Genomic DNA, 24,561 nt, shown 5'->3' on the forward strand with positions numbered 1-24,561 from the left:
GCCCCACAGTTTGGGAACCTATGCTTTATGACATCATCGATAACATGATGATGTCAAAAAACCATGTGTCAGGTTTTTGTTTGGTTTAGTTGCTATGGAAACACAAGGAGTTATGTATGAGGTATGATTACTGTCAATTAAAAGTGCATTCGTAGACATCTAAATTCATTAATGTAAGTCAATAAATGTGCATAAATTCAAGTTTTGTATTTGTCCTGTTTTCAAACTCATGTCAAAATCTGAAATTTTACCTATGAGAATACTTGTAAACAAATAAATTAATACAATTATTTTTAATAGGTTATATAGAGAGAGTAAGTATTTTTCCAGAAGTTAGACACACATCAGTCACATTTAGAAACTGGCTTGATCTATTTTGAACTGTGAAATTTGAGGAGGATCCTCTTAAACATAACATCATGTCTTGCCTTAATTGCTTGCTCTGTTCACAAGGGAAACATTTAACTACATCTAATAGTTACATTATTTAGTTTTTTTTTTTTACATTTGAACTCAGTGACAATAATGATGCACTAAGCAGATCATCAGCCAAAGAGTTTTATGTCTAATCTCACCTTATTTATTTATTAGTTTTTCTCATTCTAACACCCCCATCTCAGCCTCTTTACTGTGTCTTTATGAATCACCCCTTTGTGAGATATTCTGTTTACTTTTACCACTGCAGCATAAAGCGACACCCTGCCCAAAACATTTGCAATGGAGGTTTTGTTCTTTAGTTTGTTTCTTTGATTGCATTGAAAAACAAGTTAATGTTCTTCTTCCAGTTCAGTTACGTTTTGTCGCCCTCTTCTGGACATTTTTGAGTAAATGAGATTTTTTTCCCACTATTGCGTTTTTAAGCATATTGCGATAACAATAATAACAAAAACATAATAAAAGTAGCAGCATATTATAACTGAACTGTTTGCCAGTAATTTGTGGCACTTGAGTTAAAGTTAGATTTAAATTAAGACCAGATCAGGTTTTAGTCTCTTGAACAGAAAAATGTTTTCACTCTCTTGCCATAAAACTAGGATTTGATTTCCTTTCACACCTGGACTCAATGAAAGAATGTCATATCAATTTCATTTAAACATTTAAAATTAGATTATTGCCTGAGACCAATGAAAATGTACTTTTAAAAGACATAAATGTATGGCTATAAAAGGTTATTATTTTCAAAAGGTACTTTTAATCTGATAAGACTCTTGAAGACATTTTTAATTATTGAGTATGACTGTTGTATCTGTGCTTTGAAAATGGCTGAACAGAACGACTAAGACTGGGTGAGTTAAAGAAAATATATTTTCAGAAAAATAAAGGAAACGTAGGAACATAAACAATGATCAGTCACAATGCTTATATGAAATGCTGAGTGTAATGATTTGTGTAACAATAGGCTGTTATAACCAAATGTTGTGTTTTTACATGAGAAAATGTCAACCATTCATTAATGCATTAGTGTGGATTATCAGTCATCAGGACAAAAGCATCCTAATGCTGGTGTTGGTCGTGTCTTTAGCTGGACTGATGTTATTACTCCTGTGCTGTAGTTGTTACCACATCTTCTTGCTTTCACATTTGGATTTCTTTCTGAGGTTGGCAAGTAGGACAGGGTTTATGCAGATCCACATGTGGTTAGAGCTCAATAATCATTTATTTAACTGATTTTATCTATTTCAAAGAGTCCAAACTCAAAGAAACAAATTTAATTCACTGTTTATCCCAGTTTGTAAACAAGGACAAAGTTTAGTTTCAGGACAAAAAAAGTTAAGCATCAGTTATTTCCTCAGGAAATTCAACGCTATTGCTTCAAAAGACCAACATGAGCTCAGTGTGTTTGGAAGGAGGATTTTAAGTGTTTGTAGTTTATATAAAATTAAGTCTACATCCAAACCACCTTTGGTGCTACAATCCAACTATGTACATCATATATATATGCTGCAACATTTTGCTAATAGTAGAAATGATTACTTACATTTGTTTCTGATCAGCACATTGAGCCACGCACTGCCTTGCAGAACCCTTTGAATGTTTTCCACATATTCTCAAGTTATACCCGGAAACTTCAGTATATTTATTTTAAAGGACACTCTGACATAAAGCTGTGCACAAATGTGAAAATGAATGAAAACTAACTCAGGGTTTGTAAACATTTTACAGATAAAAATATAAAAAGTATTCAGCCCCCCTGAGACGATGCTTGAGCTGGTTCTTGCTGCGATCACAGCTGCAGGTTATGTCTGCCTTGCTCACCTGAGTCTGACTAACTTTTCCTGGCCAGCAGAATAAAAATTATCTCCACATCATCATGCTGCCACTGCCATGTTTTACTCAACACATTTTGTTTGTAGGGATAAAATACTGATTTAAAAAATGAAAGAAGGAAAACATTTTATTCACTTCTATTGTTTGAATAAACATGCAGAAAACATTCATATGATGAGCCAAAAAGACATCAAGCTGTTTATGAAACACAAAAAAATGTATACACAATGTACAGTGGTAAAAAAATAAAAACACTGTTAGAATAATTAATAAGAAAAGAAGCTAAACACTTTTCTGTTGATTTACTGATCTATTGTTGGTAATATTGTAGCACTGATAGAAAACATACATTTTTGTAAGTGGCAAATTAACATTTTTGAAGTTCCTTTTAACTAAAAGTGTCACTTTCTGCCTTTCCAAGATTTTTTTTTTTTATAGAAAAGTGCTCAATAGCACATCGAGGCAAGGAAGTTAAAGATGGTGTTGGACGTATGTAAACCCAAATAAAACAAATAACTTTTATAAATGTAACCTTAGAAAATAATAAATATCAGGATTTTATTTACATTCAATTTAAGTAGCATACAGTTAAATAATGCGGTATTTAATCCTTTGTGTTGACTCCTGCTGAAGTCAGCGACACAATATTAGCAATAAAGAAATTATCAACAACAAAACGATAATTCTGTCTGTGAAACTAATGAACATTTGTTGTGCCAAGTAAATGTTACTCTTTTTCTTTCACAAAAGCAGTTACAGCGATTGCACAGTAACAAAACTATTACCCTGTAAAACACAGACATCATTATTACCCTGTTAAAGTACAAATAAGCGTAAAAACTGAGGCTAGCGCCCATGCTAACCTCCACGCTAACAGCACGTAGTGCAGGATGAGCTCAGTTTTATCACCATCAGTCCAAATCCGTCCATTTCCTACTGCGTGCTTGACTTCTCCCACAGCAGCTGGGATCCACTGACCTCTTCTCTGGATCTCTGTACAATGTGTAAAACCTCACAGATTAGCTGTGGGGTGTAATTTCCTGTGGATAGAAAAATAACAATAGTGTGTTAAGATAAAAGCAAAACAATTTGAAACTGCAAAATGATGCTGATTTTTTTCTGCTCTGTAGCCTACAGTGCCTGCCAAGGTATTTGTAACTTTAACTTTTTCACATTTAAGCACATTACAATCACAAACTTATAAGTATTTTGTTGGAAGTCACTGTGATAGATTGAAAATGATTCGTTGTCAAGTAGAGAAAGAAAAAGTATTTTTAAAATTCATTGCAGCTAATTTAGTTTGGAATCACTTTCCTTTGTAATGGAATCACACTAAATTGCAAAATTTAAAAATATCCAAAAGTTAAAAGACTATTTGCAATGTATTGTATTTATGCAACTTCTTGGCGTTTGGGAGAACAAACGTACTCATTTTTGGTGAGTGGAGCTTTGTCGCAGGTGACCTCTGAGAGTTGACCGTCTTTGCTGACCGTCTGAACCCCTGACTGCTGAATACTACCTCTGGGTTTGGAGAGACCCTTCAGTGTTACGTCTCTGCAGGCAGAACATGCAGGAATATTTAGAATAAGGTGCTCAGCAAAAGAGAATCCGTGAGATGGTTGCCGTCCAGACAGCCGCTCACCCGTTAGTCGTCCCATCTCCTTCCTCGATCTTTTTGAGGCTCGGGTCTTTCCACCTGGGCAGTTTCCCTGCGACGGCCATAAGCAGACCACAGCGGTTTCTGTAGCAGCAGGTGGCATCCACTGCCAGGAACACCAGCAGGAAAATCAATATCACGATGCCAACCACGGTGCCTTTGGTCATCCTGCTGCTCACTGCGGGTACAAAGGAAAAACATTACGATGATAAATGTAATCATTATCTTTCACTTAAAATATGTGTCATCTAGCATAGAACGAGAGAGGCAACACACCGGGCTGTTCTGCAATTGTGAAGTTGAACATTGCGGGGATGGAGGAGCCATTAGCGTTGACGGCTCTGACTTCCAGGTGATAGTCTGAGCCGAAGCTGAGGTCTTTCAGGCTGACAGTGTTAGCATCAGAGGGAAGCCGCAGTGTTTTCCTCTCACTCTCTTCTGTGTCCTGGATAAAAAGGAGCACAAGAAGCGAATTAATGACAAGAAAGAAATGAAATAACACAGGTAGACTTGGGCTCACATGGTCTCTCACCTGTTCGTATTGGACGTCAAAGTACAGCAGAGGGGAGCCGCCGTTTTCGATTTGTTGAAGAGGAACAGAGAAGGAGTTGCCCTCCACTACTGCCTGACTTGTGGTTAAAGCTGGACTGTCTGGTTCACCTAAAATCAGAAGGGGAAACCATTTAGCGGTAGGCTATAATAATTAACTCATAACTTTGGGATGCATATGACTCAAATATATTTCATTTGCAGGTTTTTATTTTTGTTACAGAGTGTGGGAACTTTACCTTCTGCAAAGGGAGGACAGCAGATTAGGAGGTGATGTGAGTGGAATCAGCAGGTGAATGACGATATGAAGATGTTAGGATGATGATTCCAATGAAAGATGGACATGAAGAACCAGGGATGACAGATGAAAATGAAGATGAAACATTACTGTTAAGCAACATCGTTTTTTTTATTTTTATGTACAAATACTTTACAAGCAAGCTACCAGCTTTTTAACATGTTTTTTCTTTTTTTCTACATTTACTAATTAGGCGATTTCCGATAACGACTTGCATTCAGGGTTATCAAGAGGATTTCTGGTGACAATCCTTTAAAATCCAATGAAAGTACATTGAAGTTGATGGCTGGTTGCAGTAGATCAAACTTACGTTTTCCCTCAGTGCGAACTGTGTTTTCCATTGAGAACTGCCCCTGTCCCACATCATTCATGGCCGCCATACGAACTGTATACTTGGTGTATGGCTTGAGGTTGGTGATAGCCAAAATATCTACAAAAAACACAAAGAAGGTTCAGGATTAGCTAGACAGCTAGATCACTACCAGGTGAAACGTGAATTACAACCACAAAACCTTAATGAAAGTATAAATTCTCACTTGAAGCTGCAACAACGGTCTCCTCCCACTTATCCGTTGCACTTTTCCTCCACTGCAGAACAAAGCTTTTGATCGGTGCTCCTCCGTTGATGGGGAAGGTTTTCAGTGTGAAGAGCACAGAGGTTGGACCCGGGGTGACCGTCAGGTAATGTGGCGGCCCGGGTTGGGCTGGAGGGCGAGCAGGAGGACAGGAAAACACAGAAATAATGTCAACTAGAGACACGTTGATCACCGAGAGGGAAATGTTTCCGACTGAAGTGGAAACCTTACTCTGAATTACGACATCTCTCGATGCATTTCCAGAAATACCGACAGCCATGCAGGAGTAGCGTCCGCCGTCAGAGGGCATCACTTCCTCAATCTCCAGCACGCCGTCCACCGCCTTGATACGACTGGTCGAATCCTGGCAGAGAGGGTTCAAACATTAAAAATACAGGACTTCCAGGTGATGAATTACAATAAAAGGCAAAAATGTTTTTCAGCTTTTGCATGATGGTTAAATTGCAAAGTAACAAAGAACAAAGGTTTCTGAAATGTAAACTAATGAGGCCATGGCAAATGCTCTAACAGCCTGTTTCTTAAAGGATTATTGGACAGGACAATTATCCTGTACATTTTTAATGAGAAACAAACACATCTGCATGAAGGGGGGAAAAAAGTTAAACGTGGAATAATTTGGCAGTGGTACAAATGGACATAACCGTAAACTAAAACTTTGCTACAGCAATTTAGATTCAGTTTTTATTCTTTGGAACCTCTTTTCAAGTGAGCAAATATCTGAAAAATGGACACCTGAATTTTCACTCAGATTGATTTGATTAACTGTAATGATGGTTAATATGAGCTGAAGAAGACTGAAATTAAATTTAATAAGAGTTTCAACGAAATATTAGCTTAAGTTTGTGCATCAAGGGTTTTAAGGACTTTTTCTTTCCTGCTTGTTTCTGCATAAACACTGTTTATGCAGAAAAGAAAATCAAAAATTATTTCTACATGCCTCACATTGTATCTTATTGTGTACACATTTAAGAGCCACCTCATGTGCGATTAGTAAGAGTTTGAGCAGCCTTACCAGCTCTTCTCCGTTTTGCTTGTTGATCCAGTGCAGCTCAGGCTGCGGGTGACCAGTCACGTTGCAGGACACAGAGACGCGTTCGCCCACATTCACACTGTGCTGATCTTCTGAGATAAACACCTCTGGAGGCTCTATACGTAAAAGAAGCATCATCATCACCTTGCTTTAGTGCACTCTATTAGAATGAAAGAAACTAATTGATGGAATGTGAAAACCAACCAAAAACATGCAGCATGAACGTAGCGCTGTTCTCAGCGATCTTGTTTTTGGCCGTGCAGACGTACTCCCCGAAGTCGTCCCTGACAACGGACTGGATGGTGAGCTGGCTGTGGTCGGAGTTGAAGACGTGGCGGGACGGATCAGCCTCGATAGGCCTTAGGATGAAAAATTAAAAAAATAGTTGCATGTCCCGTTTGTGTGGAGTCAGTATTTGGAGACGTGATTATAGGCAACAAGAAAGCCAGCAGAGGGAGGCAGAAAATTTTAGAAGAAAGTAAATAATGACGCAGACTATTAACACAGAAAAACTGCCATCTTTACTCGGCCCACCTTATAAAAGGTACAAAAACATAAGTAAGGTATGTTTTGTACCTTGTAAAATGGAAGTTTGTTACATTGACCTGCCTTTAGTATGTTTTTAAGGCAAATGTTGATTTCAGTGCAACTAATAAAATATCTTGTGAGCAGAAATCAGTGCGATGTTTGATAAAATGCATTTTCAGATATTTTGTTCATACAAATTGAGTCAAGAATTTAAATTCTTCTAGCTTAAAATAAGTAATTAATCCTAACTTGTTAATGTGAATGTGACTAACACAGAAATCTGTATGCAAACCGTCAAACAGTTTATATTGCAATCATTAAGTTGTATGTACAGGGCGGCCATATTGGTTTATGATGTCAGTGTTGCAACCTCTACATGGCCTTTCTCACAAATACATTTGTAAATTAATAAAAAGAAAATACATTTCTGAAGTTATAATGAAACAACCAACAGTAACTGTTCACGGCTTCTAGTATTGTAGATTTAAGATGTCGATTTTTGAAAAAAGAAAAAAAAAAAAAAACGAGGTTTCATTTTATGAATAAAAGCAAATTGTTAGTGGAAATATACTAACTAGACATTTAAAAATCCAATCCTGTAATCAAAGGCTTAGGCTTTTAAAGAATTAATGTGAATTTCAAGTATTCAAAGTAATTTTTTTATAATAATAAAGTAAGAAAATGGTGGCTTACAGAGTCCATGTGATGTTGGGTTTTGGCAGACCATCAACCAAACACAGTAATGACACATTGGTTTCAGGCCCAGCAATCACTTTTTTCACTTCTTCTCTGATGTGCACAGTGGGAGGAGCTGCAGTGTGAGACATATTGTTAAAAGAAGTTACAAAAATTATAAGAAAAATAAAATAGGACTTAGTTACTTGTAATCGTCCTTTATGCCTCTGGATACCATAAAGAAGTGACTAACCGTTGGCGACGACAGAAACAGGAAGCTGCTTGTAGATTGCTCTCCCTCTGATCTGGGCCTGACAGATGTACGTCCCGGCATCGCTCCTCTTCACTTTCTCAATATGAAGCGTGTTGTCGGACATCTTACGAACACGAACTCCAGCTGAAGAAAAGGAGCCAAACAAAGTCACATTAACAGCTTATCAACATCTTATTTTAATCACGTTACTGCAGCTGGCCAAAGTTGATCAGACTCTTCCTCTTGTAAGCAAAACAGAACTTCATGCTGCAGTATGAAGTATGAGTCTTAATGTAGCACACGTTGTTTTTAAGACAATATAAGCTTTTTAGACACATGGCGTTGTAAATGCAGAAACATTCAATGATGACTGATGCAAATGAAAAGGAAGTACTAAACAATGGCAGTGAGTTTTACTTTACTTCAGGATGCCAGTTGAGCTTGTTCTTGTTTTTAACAGCCTCCAGTGCTAAACATACCATACCAACTTTATTTATAAAGCACTTTAAAACAACCACAGCTGATACAAAGTGCAGTACATCAAAACACAACATAACAAAAAAAAAAAAAAAAACATAAAATAAAAACTTACAGTTTAAAAACAAAAACATACAATTTAAAACTAGATCCCTCTAGAGGTGAAAGCCAAGTAAAATAGATGGGTTTTAAGACGAGCTTTAAAACCTGCAACTGTAATGTAAACAGTTTCAAACTAATTGCACTCTCCACTGATAACGATACCCACAAAAATCTATTACTTTTATAATTTGATCATAATAACATTTTCCAGTATTCTCTAAAACAAAAACAAAAAAACATAAAGTCTTTTTAAATATTCTCAGATGACCCGGTCTGTGTTTGATTGAAACTCAAGTTTTTATGCTAGGTGTCGTTAGCGCCTTGTATTATCGTTATTAATATTGTATGCAAATTGAAGCACAAATTCAAATACTTCGTAAAAGTTTTCATAGGCAAATTTTGATGGCAAACTGTGCACAATTCAACTGGATTAGTCCAACAAAATTCTGAGACTCAATAGTGAGATTATGCTGCAAACTTCTGAAAAAGCAGAGAGGTCGTCTTCATTTAAGAGCACAAGTTGCAGAATCTAAAATGTTTAGGTTAATTCAAGAATAATATCCGAAAAATCTGTCTAAACCTGTGACTTTTAATGATTTTCTTAAAATTTGAAACTAAATTGGAAAAATGTTCACATTTTTCATAAGATCAAAAATTATTTGTTCTTCAACTCTTCAACTGCATCTCGAAATAAAATGCATGGGTGCTTCATTTAAAGGTTTATGCTGTACTGTGATGCAGCAATAAATAAAAAAAACAACAACCTCCAAACCTTCAGGCATAAATGGGCCGAGAGCTTGATTTATTGTTCAGAAGTTAGAAACGTCTGTCATAGCGTCCCCTGCTGGTGAGTCGCACTAACTTTATTTTATTTTTCTACCGAACAGTGGTACATATGTAATGCTTAAGTTATGAGGAAAGTTTCATTTTCATTTTTTAATGATTTTTAAGAAGAGAAATGAGTTTCGTCACAGAACAATAAGCTGAAACTCATCTCCCTCCGTGGGTTAGAGACCCTGTTTAACAAACATGCTTGATGCTCTAGATTACTTGACTGAAGAGATTTTCAGGTCATGTTGCAAAAACAGCAGCATGACAGCCTCTGATTAAATAAATACAACAATAAGAGGATATTTTGGATTCTAAGTTAGTTGGAAATTGCTAACCACAAAGCATATTTTTGGGGTGTAAAACATTTCCTAGGTGCTGCTCCAAGATCTTACGAGTAGAAGGGATCAGTTCTCCGTCTTTAAGCCACGTAATGTCCACCGCTGGCCGCCCGCTCACCAGACACGGCACCATTCCGTCTGCTCCCTCCAGAAACTCATGGTAGGTGGTGGTGCCGTGGAACGACGGACCCTCTGAGAAAACACGTCAAAGGTAAAATGCTCAATCTGAATGAAGTTAAAGGACGAAAATGTCACAACGTCAACAACGACAAGCTTGTCGTGCGTGTGCAGTGACTTACCGTAGACATAGATAACCGACTGAGCATCCGCCTTGTGTCCATCATCGGACTCAAACATGCAGGTGTACGTGCCCCCGTCAGACAGGCTGGCTTTCTTGATGAGCAGCTTGGAGGTGGTGTAGTCCAGCTTTGAGACGATGTCTTCATCATCAATCTCCTCTCCTCCCTTATGCCATGTCATTTCTCCTTCTTTTGTGGCTGCAGGAGACAGGATGGGACAGAAAAGAGAGAGTGAAAACCTACTTTAAAAATGGATTGTGAGCTTTACGAATGGACAGAGGGTTGGAAGTCAAATAAAGTTTTGCTTACCTTTACATACCAGCAACATCTCTTCTCCTACCTGGAAGTCTTGCTTACTTAAAATGATTTCCAGCTTTATAGTTTGACCTGGACAAAAGAAAAGCTTTGTTTTGTCGATTGGATGTAAAATTGGTTCTATTTAAATAAACTGAACTAAATACATCTTTTTTAATGACACAAATTCACTCAAAACGAGTAAGATCCTGACTTAATGAGTGAGGCCGTTTAGCTTGTCAATAATAGTATCCGTCTGGTGCGTTTAGCAGTCTTATCATTGACCACTGGATGTTTCCTGAATTATTTCCTGCTAACATGTATGACCCCCTCATCCACCTAAACAATCAGTGGTACTAAAGTCACAGTCAGTGATGCGTATGGTTCTTACCTGCGCTGTGCACCAGCGGCAGGAGCAGCGAGATGATGGCTAATTGGTTGAGCATCCTCTCCTGGTGGAAACTCATCAGTCCAGAACTCCAGCTGGATATAAAAACTAACTGCGGTTTGTTCCTCAAACAAGTGAAGTTCAAATATTGGTATCACAAAGGCAGAGAGATGGCTGCAGTTTCCTGTGCTGTTGACACAACTTTGACTGAGGCATGGTCTGTGTCAGAGGTTATATAGAGGCAGTGGGGCAGATGAAAAGGGAGGAAATGGGAAGGGGAGGGGCCAAGTAGAAAGCATGTTCTTGTCTCTCATCCTATCTTACAACCCAAATTTCTGATGCTCATTCATGAAGCACGGCACTCGTTCCATTCCTACATCTCGTCTTTTATTTCTTCCTGTTCACTCTATGCTTCCAAATCCGTTTTCTCTACTTTCACCTTGTTTGGCATCATCTTCTTCCCTTCCTTTCTTCCACTTTGTTCCTTCCTGAGTTTCTTACCCCCAGGCTTCCGGATGAAAGCCAGGGTCAGGCAGCCCTCAAGGGAAAGGAGAGATGACGAAAGATGTTTTTTTTTCCTTTTTAATCTTTTCCCGTTTCATTTAAAACGTAGAAAATCCGCTTGAACACGTGAAGCCGAGTGCAAAGAGAGTATGCAAAAACTGCCACGTTGCTCCCAAATGTTGGCAATTTGCTGGGAAACTTCAATGATTCCTGCATTTCCCTAAGAAATACAGGAGACAATTTCAAACAGTTGTAACTGTGAAACTGAAATCAAAGCATCAGTCAGAATTGAGATCGCCTTTTAGTTGAAGTTTTAAATTTAGGAAAACAAAATCTGAGTATTGCACTTTTTTCTGGTTTAAAAATCACATTGTACAGAAAAACTGTTTTATACTTCATGCTGAACAAAATCGGCAGCAGAACTTTCTTCAGCAAATGCATTTTTCTCATCCCAACCAAATAATGGTGCCATAACTCGATTTTTCCTCTCCAAACAAAGGTTACTGTTCTGTGACTTTCTTAGAGGTTGTTCCCCTTTTATCAGTGCTAAAGAAGATTTTCTCTGTTTTTTGTTTTTTTGTCTTTTATTCTTATGGTACAAAATCTTTTAAAAGTGCATAACCTGATTTACTTAACTATGACCTCTGACCTATCTGTAATATATGGCGCCATTATGGGATGTGTCTCAGCGCCACTGCTGTTCAAACATAAAGAGCTTCTTTCATGTTGCAGCCTCTGAAAAAAATGTACATGCATCTAACAAACGGTGCAGAACCTTGCAGATGTATTCAATCCACTAAATACTTATCTAAACAGTTTGACGTTTCTTCTGACTGGAGTGTATTTTATGTGACAGACCAAGACAAAGTCCCCACTGAGTCAGCTGTCAGTCTTTTGGGTTTTATCAGCTAGCTTTATACATCTAGAAAATGTTTTTTTCCCCATTTTTCCTTTCAAAATAGGTCAATAAAGAGCATCTGTAAACATATCATGCTCAGATGGATTTTTGTCTAAGTCTTGCGTTGGATGGAGAATCGGGAACTTTAAGCCTTCGTGCTTTGATAGCTATGGATTAATTTAGAAAGGGGATCTCTGAGCAGTCTGAACTTTGGTAACTCAAAGTACAAGTGGACAAGACATTCTGCAGTCTCTGTGCAATGCTGATGAGAAAGTACAACTTCGCCTTTTGTTGGAAGATATAAATAGTCTGTTTTCACTGCGTAAGGTCACTCAGTCCCTGAGAGTCTTCAAAACAATGTTTTGGCCTTTTGGATAAAATAATGACACAATGCATTTTGTTGTTCGTAATTGTTTCAGCTGTCTCATCTTAAGTAGGATTATTTATTTCCATATCAACCTTGACTGGTCCATGCGAACACATAAAGATGTTTTGGTCTAAACCACTCCATCACAGCTCTTGCTGTTTTTGTTCAGGTTTGTTGTTTGTTTCTAAGACAAATCTCCACCTGTTCTCAGTTTTTATTGGACACTTTCACCAGTTTTCCATTGGCTAGAATGGCTCCTTCCTTTCTAGCCAAAAAAAAACCCAACTATCTCCACCACCTCGTGGTCCCATCACCATGCTCCACAGAGGTCCAGTGTTAAGGTTGCTGACACATAGAGTTATGTTGACCTTTAATATTAAAGACATACTTCTTTTAAAAAGATCAATCAGTCGGTCTGGCAATGTTTATACACCCGAACACACCCTTATTCACACAATGTACGTCATTAGTCTTTCATCTCTGTGGCAGAAAAATGCCCGCTGTCAGTCCGTTTCATTCCTCTGAGTCGTATCACTTCCATTGGCCAGCAGCCAGCCTACCCTCCCTCTGATGGCCTATCAGTATCTGCACACCACCGTTCAGGCAGCCAATCAAAGGTTGGCGAGTCCAAAGGGGCCACCTATCATGGTGTTATCAGGAGGTGTTATTATGGCTCATTAGATTGGAGTGTGCTCATAATGAGGACGATTAACGAGGGTGGGCACACTTTGACAGAAGCTCTGGATTGTATTCGTAGGTTTTCCTTTTCCAATCGGATCAGAAGCCCTACAAAGAGTACACACACACATACAGTGTCTGGAAAAATTATTCACACTTGTTGGTTTTTATTTTTTTAGTTTTCTCACAATGCATCCAGTAATTTCAATGTATTTAATTGGGATTTAATGTGACAGACTAGTGTGTGACTGTGAAGTGATGATTCGAAAGATTTTTCAAGCTGTGTAAAAATTATAGTGTTTTGTTGGCTTTGGCGAGTATGCTATGTTCGGTACTAGACCATCTAAGCATGCTCAAAAACTTAACATTTTGATAACTTTTAATCCCTCGACCCTGACCTGCATGCTGACCGAAGATGAAGCCGATGGCTCAAAATCCCTAGAAGGAGTTTGTTAAGGTTCAAGGTGAGAAAACAGCAAAAATGGTCAAAATTTGCCCTTTGACCCAAAACTGCAGCATCCCTGTACATTTTAGGACATACCTCTTGGTTTGGGGAGGGGCATGTATCTACATAGCAAGTTTCAAATCTCTACAATGTGCAGTTTGGCCCCGCCCATTTTTGATTCCATGTTTAACTTCACACAGAGGACCATTCACCCAAGCTTGGGTGAAGTTTGGTCAGTTTTTGAATATGTTTAGGCCCCCAAATATGTGTTTTAAGGCAGAAAAGAGTAACAAGAAATCCTATAGATACCACTGGCCTTTGCAGCGCTTTTGCTCTTCGTGCCTAAATATGCAGCGCTTCAAGAAAAGAATAGTCAGTGTTTAGAGGTCCCAAGTTCTGTTGTTAAAAAAGGCACTTATCTGAACATCTTTGGTTCAACGCATCTTCTCACATTGATTTTATCTATCTAAACTGATTTAACTATTACATAACTCATAAAATGAATTATACATTCCCTTCCTGAGAGGAAGCACAGTTTAGAAGACTTGCTGCTATTTAGGGGCATACAGATAAAATGAACAGAAACATTTGTTTAAGCAACAATAACAGGCAGGGAGAGTATAGAATATAAGCACATAATACACATTCTTCATATACTTTGTGTATGAGAACATTCTATACACAGAGACTGACAGAAACAATGATGTGTCAGCTGAAGACATGAGGACGAGACAGGCAGGAAGGAGTGAGAGACAGAGAGACTCTGGTGACTGGATAAGACACACCCTCAATCTCTATACAGAGTGACCAAAACAGTCCTCTGTGTGTGTGTGTGTGTGTGTGTGTGTGTTTCCACAAGTGTCTTACTACACTGATAAGTGCAGTTTGAGGTTCATTCAGCTGAATCAAATCTGAAGTTATTGAACAACATTTTTGTGAGGTGTGTTAAAATGGAGAAGCTAAATATAAAATGTATGTATTGTCTTTTCTCCTGTTTTATGTTCAGAGCGATTTACACTGGGTTCCTCAGAGTCAGGGGGAAAAGGTCAAGGGTTATCTTGACTGTATAAGTGAAAATATTGTAAATTATGTAGATCCTCCGACTGCAGGAACTGTGAGATGTTTTGTCACTGAATCAGTAATAGATACTTTTTTTCAAGATTCAATGCATCTTTTGGAACTAATAAAGTTTGTATTTGGAGGTTCCACAGTATTAAAAGAAAAAAATCATACATTTCATCCTAAATGTTGTATTAATTGCTTAGCATTCCAGGTTATGTTAGATTATTGGCCCATTTTTACCAATTCTTAGTAACATTCTTGTTACATCTGTGCGTTGTGAGGCAGCTCACCTACTTAAAGGAGGCGTGGCAATTTTTCTACTCACTTCTATCAGGTAATATATAACATATTTCCCACCACACACACTGAAGTTGCTTTATTCTACGTGGAATATCCAGCATTACTGTTTATTGAGGATCATATCTATTTGAATGCCCCAGCAACATAGCAGCAATCTGTACTCATAAGGTATGATTTGCCGTTTGTCACAAGTAGTCGTGTGTTTTGAGCCGTCAGCCTGTATAATCCCTGTTACAAAAATAACAACTGTCCAGCTCTCAACAAAAGGGACACTTCCTGTCGCGTCTGTTCTGTAAATGTGATAGCGTATGGCTGCTTGCGCTATATTTAACCTGCCGATATTTACTCACAGACAAGACGGTGTAAGAGAGATGGCCCAAGGTCGTCGGGACCTGTTTACGCCAACCATTGTTGTCACATAAATAACCAATAAACAGACTCTGCAGATTGTTCGCCCTCTGCGCGTCACGTCACGGTTGTTGCGTGTGGCCACTGAGGTCAGCATTTTGCCTGACCCCTCGAGCTCAACATATCTTCAGTAAATATCACCTGGGGGAGTTTCCTGCCTGCTGCTCCTCTCTTTTGTGTGTGAAAGGACACACTCTGCTTTCCAATGGCGTTTCAGATTTTAGTAGTTGAATCTGAATTCATGAAGACAGATTTAATTCATTTTTGATATAGTTGACTCAAAATATGCAGAATAAAGAAAACAGCATGTAGATCAGATTAAAACACACCTTATGAGTAGTGTCAAAGCATACATATAAAACAAAACATATATAATCAAATTCAAGTAATTGTTCACAATAGAAATGTGGCAAAGTTAAATATGCCAAAAAATGCCTTGTTTGGTGCTGTATGTGTGGAACAAAGTGCAGATCCGAGTCTGGAAGGTGAAATAACAAGTCCAAAAAACTCTGCAGAAGACACAAAAAGATAATTTCAGAAACCAGAATAACAAACAGAAGAGCAGATGAAGGAAACTAGCTGGCTTATAATGGCTAGAGAGGTGATTAGTGACGTACGAACCAGGTGAGTTAATCAACAGGATGCAGTGCAGCCGAGTGTGAACGTGAAGGAAAGACAGTAATGAATACAATAAAACACAGAGATCTACACAAGGCATAAAACAATTTAACACTTAGAAAATAATTTAAACACACATACCGTTAAATGAATAAATATTTGCACAACAAGAAATAACTAGAAAATCATGAATGTAACATGACAGATGAAGAAATAAGAAATGAAAGGGGTTAGAAAATGACTTTTCTTTCTGGGACCCATTTCACAACAGTATAATCAGAAAAGCATTGTTATTCATAAACTCCTTGTGGTTATAATATTTTACTCGGGGAAAATGTGCTCTTAGTGTTTCTAAAACCCACAGACACTTTTCAAGCTCATTTACTCTTATATTTATACACCAACATCATTTTTTTCCTTCATTTTACTTACGACTACAGCAGGTGGAAATGCTCCGTTAAAAAACTGGGGACGTGTAAACAAAGTGCAGTGTGATGATGAGAGTGGGTTTCAGAGCCACGTCCCTCTTCAAACAGCTGCACAGTCTAAACAATCCTGATGTCGCCACAGAGTCTCTCACCAGATCTTTCATCTGAGAATCCAAACCCAATCTGGAAGATTCAGCTGCCGATGGGAACAAAGGACAGCAGAACATTCTGAAAGAATGACATAATTTGACAGCAATGTGGGAACAAGCTGGCCCTGCTCATGACAACGAATCTTGGTGATTTGTGAAAATATGAACAGTTTGTAAAAAGAGCTATTTTGTAACCGAATGTCATGTACAGAGTCTGAAAATATAATCCATTTAATATGCTGCTCAGACAATCTCAAAATTCAAATAGAAAATAGAACAATACAAATGACAGAGACTAAATGCTCAGAGTGCAGCACCTTCTACCTGTACTTAGTACTTCTCAGGGTTAAATAGACAACCAACAAACAAACAACAATGTTCTCGTGTGGTTTGTGGTGACAAGTTTTCTTTTTGACTTTCAATTTTCTCCGCAAAAAAAAAGCTACAAGTTCAAAAACTCAACAACAAATATAGGTATAAAATAAGCCCTTAGATAAACAAGTGTTTTCTTCTTTGATTCCAACTACTTTGCAGTTCGCTCCTCACCAAACAAATCAGACTTTCCCAGCAAGCTAGCGTTCGATGTAACTGGACTGGCATAACTGGACCCTAAATGTCTAATAAGATGTTTGACAGCCAATTGTATTACACAGTGTGTAAAATATTATCTATTTTATATGTTTTAGACTTTATGACTAATTCTTTGGTCAAAGTGTGAAACAGCTAACACTAGCCTGCGCTAACTACTTAGAAAGTGAAAGGTCAACGTTTAGTAACCAAACACATTTTATATGTTGAAGTGTTAACGTAGATTAAAACTTAAATCATTTTACAATATTAGGAATTGTTATTTTATCCTGTGGAAGAGGTTCTGTGAAATCTGGTCAGGTTGTTTATTAGTTCAAAATGGCCTCTGTAGTTAGCATAGAGTATGCTAGCAACATACTAGTTAGGGACTACAAGTTTTGTTAACCTACAAACCACGTCTAAATTTTTGACCAAATGTTTCGCAAAAACTGCTCAACCTCTGTCCCAACCATAAGCCAAATATTTGGGTTAGAAAATTATCCCAGACATCTTTGTGCAACCCACAAATATATCTTTTTCAGCAGATCTGGTTTATTTTACATTCATACCTAGCCTAATGGTGATGTTCCTTTTTAGTTTTCTTTTAGTTTTTTTTTGTTTTTTTTATCAGTCTGGCATCGGGAGCCACACTGTGTAATTTTGTCAGACTATGGCTGGAACTGTCCCCGTTACTGTACGACACTGAAATTCAAAATACAATCAGCAGCAACAATTGGAGGAAGACAGATGGTGGGCTGCGCTGCAGTCAGCGCATCTAAATTTAAATATCTCTCAATAAAGTACGTCTGTAGACTAAGCAAAAAATGTTTGCAGACAAGCAGGGCAACAAACTGAAAGAGCTTCTCTTCCCTGAAACCTAGACCATTTTACATTCAGTGGATTTGCAAAACTAACAAATGTTTATCACAATTAAAAAGTGATTATCATAAGTCATTTAATTATTTTCCTCTTTAAAAGTGGAATTCTTTGTATTTTGTACAATTTAACTGAAATAAAAAAAAAAAAAACATGTTAGAAAAATAAAGCATTTACAGGTGGCATGGCGAAAGTGTGACCAAATTAATACTTTGCTGAAATACCTTCTGAGTTAATTTAGTCTTCTTTGTTAAAATTTTTCAGGATCTTGACATGGGATAAAATGCAGTCCAGTCCCATTCAGAGGGCATGAAATAATCTCCCCCACTGCCAGCAGCATAATGCATGCCAACTCCTCACTAATTGCAAAAAAAGCTGAAGAAAATTTGTACACATTAATGAATAAGTGATATTATCAGTGACGTTATAAACCATTCTCTTTCTAATGTCGCCCAGGGCAACTGCACACACGTCCTGCACCAGAAGCCGCCTCTGGGTTTAGCTAAATGATTCAAATGAGCAAATGTCAGACAAACACTAGACTTGCTGGGGAGTTTAAATCCAAAACGGCTGAGAGCTGAAACTAAATCAAGAGTGTTAGACTACAGGTGTACATACTTATGTAACTGGGTTGTAAACTTGCATTTTTGTCTTAAAGTTTCATGCCACAAAAGTCTGTCCTTATGCACCGGGGTTGTCTATACTTCTGGGATCAACCGTAGTATTTGATATCTGAGAAACCTCCTTTCCTTTGCATGTGGCTGAATTTTGATTGCAGTATTCACCGGACAACATGGGAGGTTGTTGACCCCAACCCAGTCCTTCTAATAACTTACCAGAATGGAGCTTTGTTTATTTATCCTGTAGTTTATTTTGCATGCCATCACATGAGTGAATGAAAGTCCAAACACGGCAATGGGCTGCGAGCTCTTTGGCAGAAGTTTATATTTTTACTCGAATTTCCGCAGAGGATGTTGTCCTCCAAGCACTTCCACCAACCTCTCAATGATCTCTGACACAAAAAAGAGTCGAGGATTACAATGATTCGTTTAAACGTCTGACATTTAGCCCGAGGAAGCAACAGTGAGCGACAATGTGGGAGCTTCGCGAAGGTCAACTCAGATACCTCAGAGCTTCTAGTGGGAAAATACAGAACTTGTCTTGCTGAAAAAGCAAAATGCTATTTTCCATGGAACTGTTTGGTACCGTTGGAAAAAGTGTTTAGAGTCGAGCCGTATTGAAACGATGGGAAGCTGGCACGTATCCATGCAGTTTTACCGTAAGCTGTTAGTGGGGCTTATCTCAGCCTCCTTTGTAGACTGATGCTGCTGTTGATGGGGGGGGGAGATTTAATACATAAACATGTACGGTAACTCATCTACTTTATCAAACGCACACACACAGAGACACACACACAGAGACACACACACACACTAAACTTATCAGATCAGTCCAGATAGTAGTCATAGTTCATTTCACACATCAGCTTTCCTGCCTCAACAGATCAGTGCAGCAGCTTCTCTCGCTGTGTGACACAGATCTTTACACACAAAAATTGACTTCAACTAGTTTTGTTTATTTTTTGATAATGAGGCTCATGAACTATTTATTATATGTCCTTTCGACCTCAAGGTGTTAAAAAAGGTGCTTAAAGTGCATTAGTTGTATCTGGCACTGTAAGAAAATAATCAAGCGGTTTCCCAAAGCCACCATTGTCGATGGTCTATATTTATGTTGTGGGTTTACATGCCTGACTGACTCACAGCTAACCAACAGTGGCCAGTTTGAAACCAGCTAACTATATTTGAACAACAGGGTGGAAGTCAGTCAATCTGTCTCTGAGTGAACTGTTATGTGACCGAATGCAGGTTTCTTGTCAAAAGCATCCCTGGAACGCAAATTTAAAAAAGCGAATTAAGAGGATATTATAAGGAAGTTCTTGGTAAACAGATTTATTTTTAATATTTAATTAGAAGCTGCTCACCAACTGTGAGACACTTGCACAACAGCTTCACCAGTTACTTTACCTTTTGTCTTCAGTCATTCGACTTTTCTGCTGTGATCAGGATAAAGAAGAAAAAGCTTCTAATGGACACAATGCAGTCGAGGACAAAACCGTAAACCCTTCCTGCGATGGGAACGACGCAAAGGAAGAAATGCATCAGGAGTGAATTGCCCGTTTCCAAAAATGTTAGCTGATCATTGTACAGTGAGGAAGACTATTCACGAGTAAAACATTCATGGGACAATTCCCGTTGACCCAAATGTCCGTGTTTTTCTCCCCAAGGTCAGAATGTCCAATGAGTAAAGAAACAAAAGATCCATCACAGATTCTGCAGACATCAGTTGGCATGGAAACAAAATGAAAAGCAAGCCAAGAAATGAAAGGTAACTCTGAAGGAGCTTCAGAGACATGCCTAGCGTGTTGCATGTAGCTCAGTAGTAAAGCCCTCATCCGACAATAGAGCAACTTTTCCCACATGTTTTCTGTGTCCTCGACATATTGCGGCAAACTGCAAACAGAACTTCTTATGAAAGTTTTTCAATTATGAGTATTTATACTGTGATTGAATTATGCACAGGTGAACTTTTTTTTACTAATGAGATTACGTTTAATAGCAACTGGTTGTATTTTGTGGTATCAGACAAACAGGGCTGAGTAAGCCATCCAGCTCATAATCTGAAACACTTGTTAGGTATGTGCACAGGCGCTAAGAGGGCAGAGCGTTTTACTCGATTAGTTTGTTCCAGGATGATTGTGAAGGACAGATTACTGGATTTTGGTGTCTGACTCATTTTCAGCTCTGGATTTTTAGAGCAACAAACCAGCTGATCCATCAGGTTACGATGTATTCAGAAATGCTGTGTTATGCAAACATTAACCATTTGATTTTACCTAATCCAAATCAGTTAATTGTTTCAAATAAATCAAATGCGTGCACTTTATAAATATTAAATACATTGATTAAAAAGCATTCAGAGATCCTGTGCATTTTTTTTTACATTTTTGTTTAATTATTATTGTGCCTTTGATCTTAGGCTTACAAACGGTACAAAAACAGGCACTGTGCCGGACATACACAATGCAGAAATACAATCTCCCTGAATCCTGCCCGCTCTGAGCGCCCGTCAGTCTGCTGATGTGACCTGGAGCTGGTGAAACCTACGTGACTGCTGTTGTGTCTGAGAGGCATCCAGGGATTTCTGTTGTTTATTGTGTTTTGTCTTTTTCTTTTGGGCTTCCCTGTCCACATCCTCTTACACTTTTCAGCACTATTCCTGCCGTCACTCCTGTGCTCTCTAACACACACCCAGCTTACTCCCGAGGATGTGCTCGATTGCCGTGCGCACAGGAAGAGAAACGTGCTGCAGGAACAATGAGCAGCCAGAGGGGGAGGCGGCTGTCCGGCTGTCTGTCACACAAGACACCAACAGGAGACTCAGACGAGACGTCAGCTCAGTTTCAGGCCCGTTTAGCTTGGATTTAAAGGCAAACTCTACACTCTTTTGTTTCCTGAGATCTGATTTGTAAATGTGACATGAACACGGCCAGACGTGCATCGCAGATGTCCTCTCGGGCCATTTGCCCGCGGGCGTCAGGACTGGTCTGCCTCCTCCTCTTCCTCCCCGTCCAGGCTCCCTGTCTGAGCCTCTACGTGACCGGTGCAGGGTCTGGCAGTGCCAGTGGAGGCCGCCATGGCAGCAGATAACGCTAACTAGCTTCCTGCTATTACAGCTAATTGTCCCACGGCCCGGAACTGTGCAGACACCCTGGGTGGGGCGTGACTGAGTGGTATGAGCCTCCGTGTGCCTCGGAGAAATTCAAATAATTAGGGAAAAGCTAATCCTACCTATAAGGTTTGAATGATGAATGAACAAGGAATGAAAGGTGTGGAAGGGAGCACAATGGCAGCAAATTGGTTCTGAAAGAGTGTGCATCTTGGCTCTGTCAAAACACGTGGAAAAGTCGGGAAGTTCAGTATTTCAAGGTAAAACTTATGAAAACTGCCTTATTGGAAGTGCATGTATAAGTCTTTAAAAACACATATCATGTAGCTAATTGGTGAAATCAGTAAATAACTAATAATATCCAGAAGTATTATTGCTTTAGCATTTAAAAAACACAGGCAAGCTGAAAATATTTAACAAGTACAACAATGCAACAATGTTTACACAATTTAGATAGGTAGAGTGAAAACAACTCTGTTGTCAATTTTTTTCCAGTGTCCATAATAAGTGTATAAAAATGGATACAAAATAATTTATGAGATTAGACTAAAGATAGCATTAAATAATTACATTCTGTTTTGCAAAATCTGCATAAAAATCACACTAACATTATTCATGAAATACATTAGCATCACAGCTAGAGGTGTAACTCGTTCCAGGTAGGATTTTCAGAAACATTTCTTGTAAATTACTAATTTGTACAGAACAGCAAAAACTAGAACACATTTTTTGTTCAATTAGAACTGCTTTTCATAATACAAATAAAAAAGCAAATAAAAGTTCAATTGGTTTCTTTGATGAGTTTTTTTTTTTTTTGCAGTCCACCCAACTATATATATATATATATATATATATATATATATATGTTTTCTACTTTTTTGTACAAATATTGTACAATATTCTGATAAAAATATGTATCTTAAGGTAGGTTGGGAGTCAGGACAATTTGGAGATAAGAGCTTACGGCTGACAAATCTATAAGGTAAAGTTTGGCAAATAAATCTTGATTAAAGTTCGGAATAATATTGAAATGAAATGCCTCTTTAGTTTTGAAGAATGCATTAAGAATGCATTATTTTGTGTCAAAGATCTGACACAAAACAGCCTATTTCTTATTTTCAGGAAGCCTGTGGAGGCTTTCACCCATAAAGCCAGCGGACAGGGTGATGGTGAACAGCAACGCAGACACACAGTGAAACAAAAATGTGGCACATGACATCAGAGATTTGGACGACAGTTTTGATAACTTATCAGCCAATTCCACACACTGCAGATGATGTTCCTGTCCTCACTGAAGCCAGATTCTGGAAATGTGAGAATTGCTTTGGGCGGTGGAAGTCAACAGACTTGAAAAGGTTTTGCTTGCTGATTGCCAGAATCTAACCAAATAAGAAAAAGATTACAAGATCTTCTGAGGGATTTCAGACTATCTTCTATAGTGTGTGTGTGTGTGTGTGTGTGTGTGTGTGTGTGTGTGTGATGAGGAGGAAATCAAAGCAAGCGGGCATCCTGTGGGCAGCCCAGGGGAGGACCGCTGGGTGCCAGGCGGCAGCGAGGTGGGTGTCCTGAAGAGCGACGTCTGGCTTCACAAATACACACACACACACACACACACACGCGCACGCACGCACACACACACACACACTCACCCTCCTTTCAGTACAAAAGGCCAACATGTAATTGAAGTGGTGTCAGAACTCTGGGGGCCTCCGCCCTCCACCACCACCTCCTTACGTAAACCCACCCGCTGCCATGCTTTACTTTTGTGTTTCTACTTTAGATTTCTGTTTCATCAACCATTATAATATGTGCAGCTGTATAATTTTGTATATTTTCTTCTTCTCTTTTGTTTAAATGCAGTGTTTAGAACTACTTACTCTCAAACATAAAATGACTCTGAACTCAGTCTGGGTCAGACATTAGAAAGCGCTCACAGGGGCAGGAGCCCAGGGCCCTATCTTTTCTAAATATTTTACTTTTTTTTAGCAAATTGGTTTTGCAAATATTGTGCTTCATATAACACTCACAAGACGTTGTCAAGTGAGTTGTATTAATATTTGGGAAATTCATATTTAAAAATCACAATGTTTTGGGAGATAATTTTGGGAACAACATGTCTGACACTTGGATGATTTCTCTGCACTTGAGTCACTCAGCAGTTGTGCTCACAGGAGGCTTGTAGTTCATGCCAAAATGAAAACATAATGTTTTTAAAAGCAATCTTCTGAGCTCAGAAAATCTTTACAGAATAAGAAAATAAAATGTTTGAACTCCACATTTTTAATCATGACTGGTATTTACATGAAACTAAACTGAATTTATTTAGCAATAACACAAAATACTAACCTAAGCTTCATAGCAATAGTCAGATCAATGATGTCGGTCAGATACAAACCAAACCACATACAACAAGCAGAAATCGACAATATATGTAAAAACAAACACAAAGGAAACAAGAAACCATACTCTTTGCTGCTGCTCACAATGTTTTCATGCAGTTTGCATGTTTACACGACTCGGCCACTGTGATGATTTGTAATAATATACTGTATTTCCATGCAGTTCCTATTTAACCTTCAGTATACAAAACTGATGGAAAAAAGTCGTCCTGCAGCTCCATGAACTTAATGCTGGATGCCGATGTAATGACACACAGTGGACCAACAACATATACTGAGAGCTAGTTTACTCAAGGAAAAAAAAAAAAATAAAAATATTGAGTTGATCAGATGCCAGGGATCAGGTGAGGACATTTTTGGTTTAAACTGCACCATTTAAATAAAATAAAATAAAAACTTTAATTAAAAGGGTAAAAAAAAAATAAGGTTAACACAGACTTTACAAGTTTAGACAGCATGTTGGATGAATATATGAATCCACTGAATTAGACTCACTGAAGTTTATGTGAACTAAGAAAGGAAACAATCCGTTAGAAATTCTAGACAAAAC

At 38.3% G+C, this 24,561-nt stretch overlaps 1 protein-coding gene across 2 annotated transcripts; it reads right to left on the minus strand.

Annotated features, from left to right (window-relative positions):
* Nucleotides 1–2,377: 2,377 nt before the first annotated feature.
* Nucleotides 2,378–11,134, minus strand: LOC106941168 (neural cell adhesion molecule 1-like). Of its 2 annotated transcripts, XM_015024109.1 has the most exons (17): nucleotides 10,587–11,132; nucleotides 10,211–10,288; nucleotides 9,902–10,099; nucleotides 9,657–9,794; nucleotides 7,855–7,998; nucleotides 7,620–7,737; nucleotides 6,603–6,757; nucleotides 6,381–6,514; nucleotides 5,579–5,711; nucleotides 5,309–5,476; nucleotides 5,083–5,202; nucleotides 4,714–4,716; nucleotides 4,458–4,585; nucleotides 4,202–4,370; nucleotides 3,911–4,103; nucleotides 3,697–3,822; nucleotides 2,378–3,308 (listed from the first exon to the last, which is right to left on the minus strand). In XM_015024109.1, the coding sequence occupies exons 1-17, from the start codon at nucleotides 10,660–10,662 to the stop codon at nucleotides 3,281–3,283; spliced, it is 2,109 nt and encodes a 702-aa protein (XP_014879595.1). In that variant the 5' UTR covers nucleotides 10,663–11,132; the 3' UTR covers nucleotides 2,378–3,280. The 2 variants fall into 2 exon arrangements, with proteins under 2 accessions (XP_014879595.1, XP_014879596.1); XM_015024110.1 differs by lacking the exon at nucleotides 4,714–4,716 and having other exon boundaries at nucleotides 10,587–11,134.
* Nucleotides 11,135–24,561: the final 13,427 nt, after the last annotated feature.

The sequence above is a fragment of the Poecilia latipinna genome, unplaced genomic scaffold (assembly GCF_001443285.1).
Source record: "Poecilia latipinna isolate Pla-1442-1.1 unplaced genomic scaffold, P_latipinna-1.0 Scaffold3528, whole genome shotgun sequence".
NCBI lineage: Eukaryota > Metazoa > Chordata > Actinopteri > Cyprinodontiformes > Poeciliidae > Poecilia > Poecilia latipinna.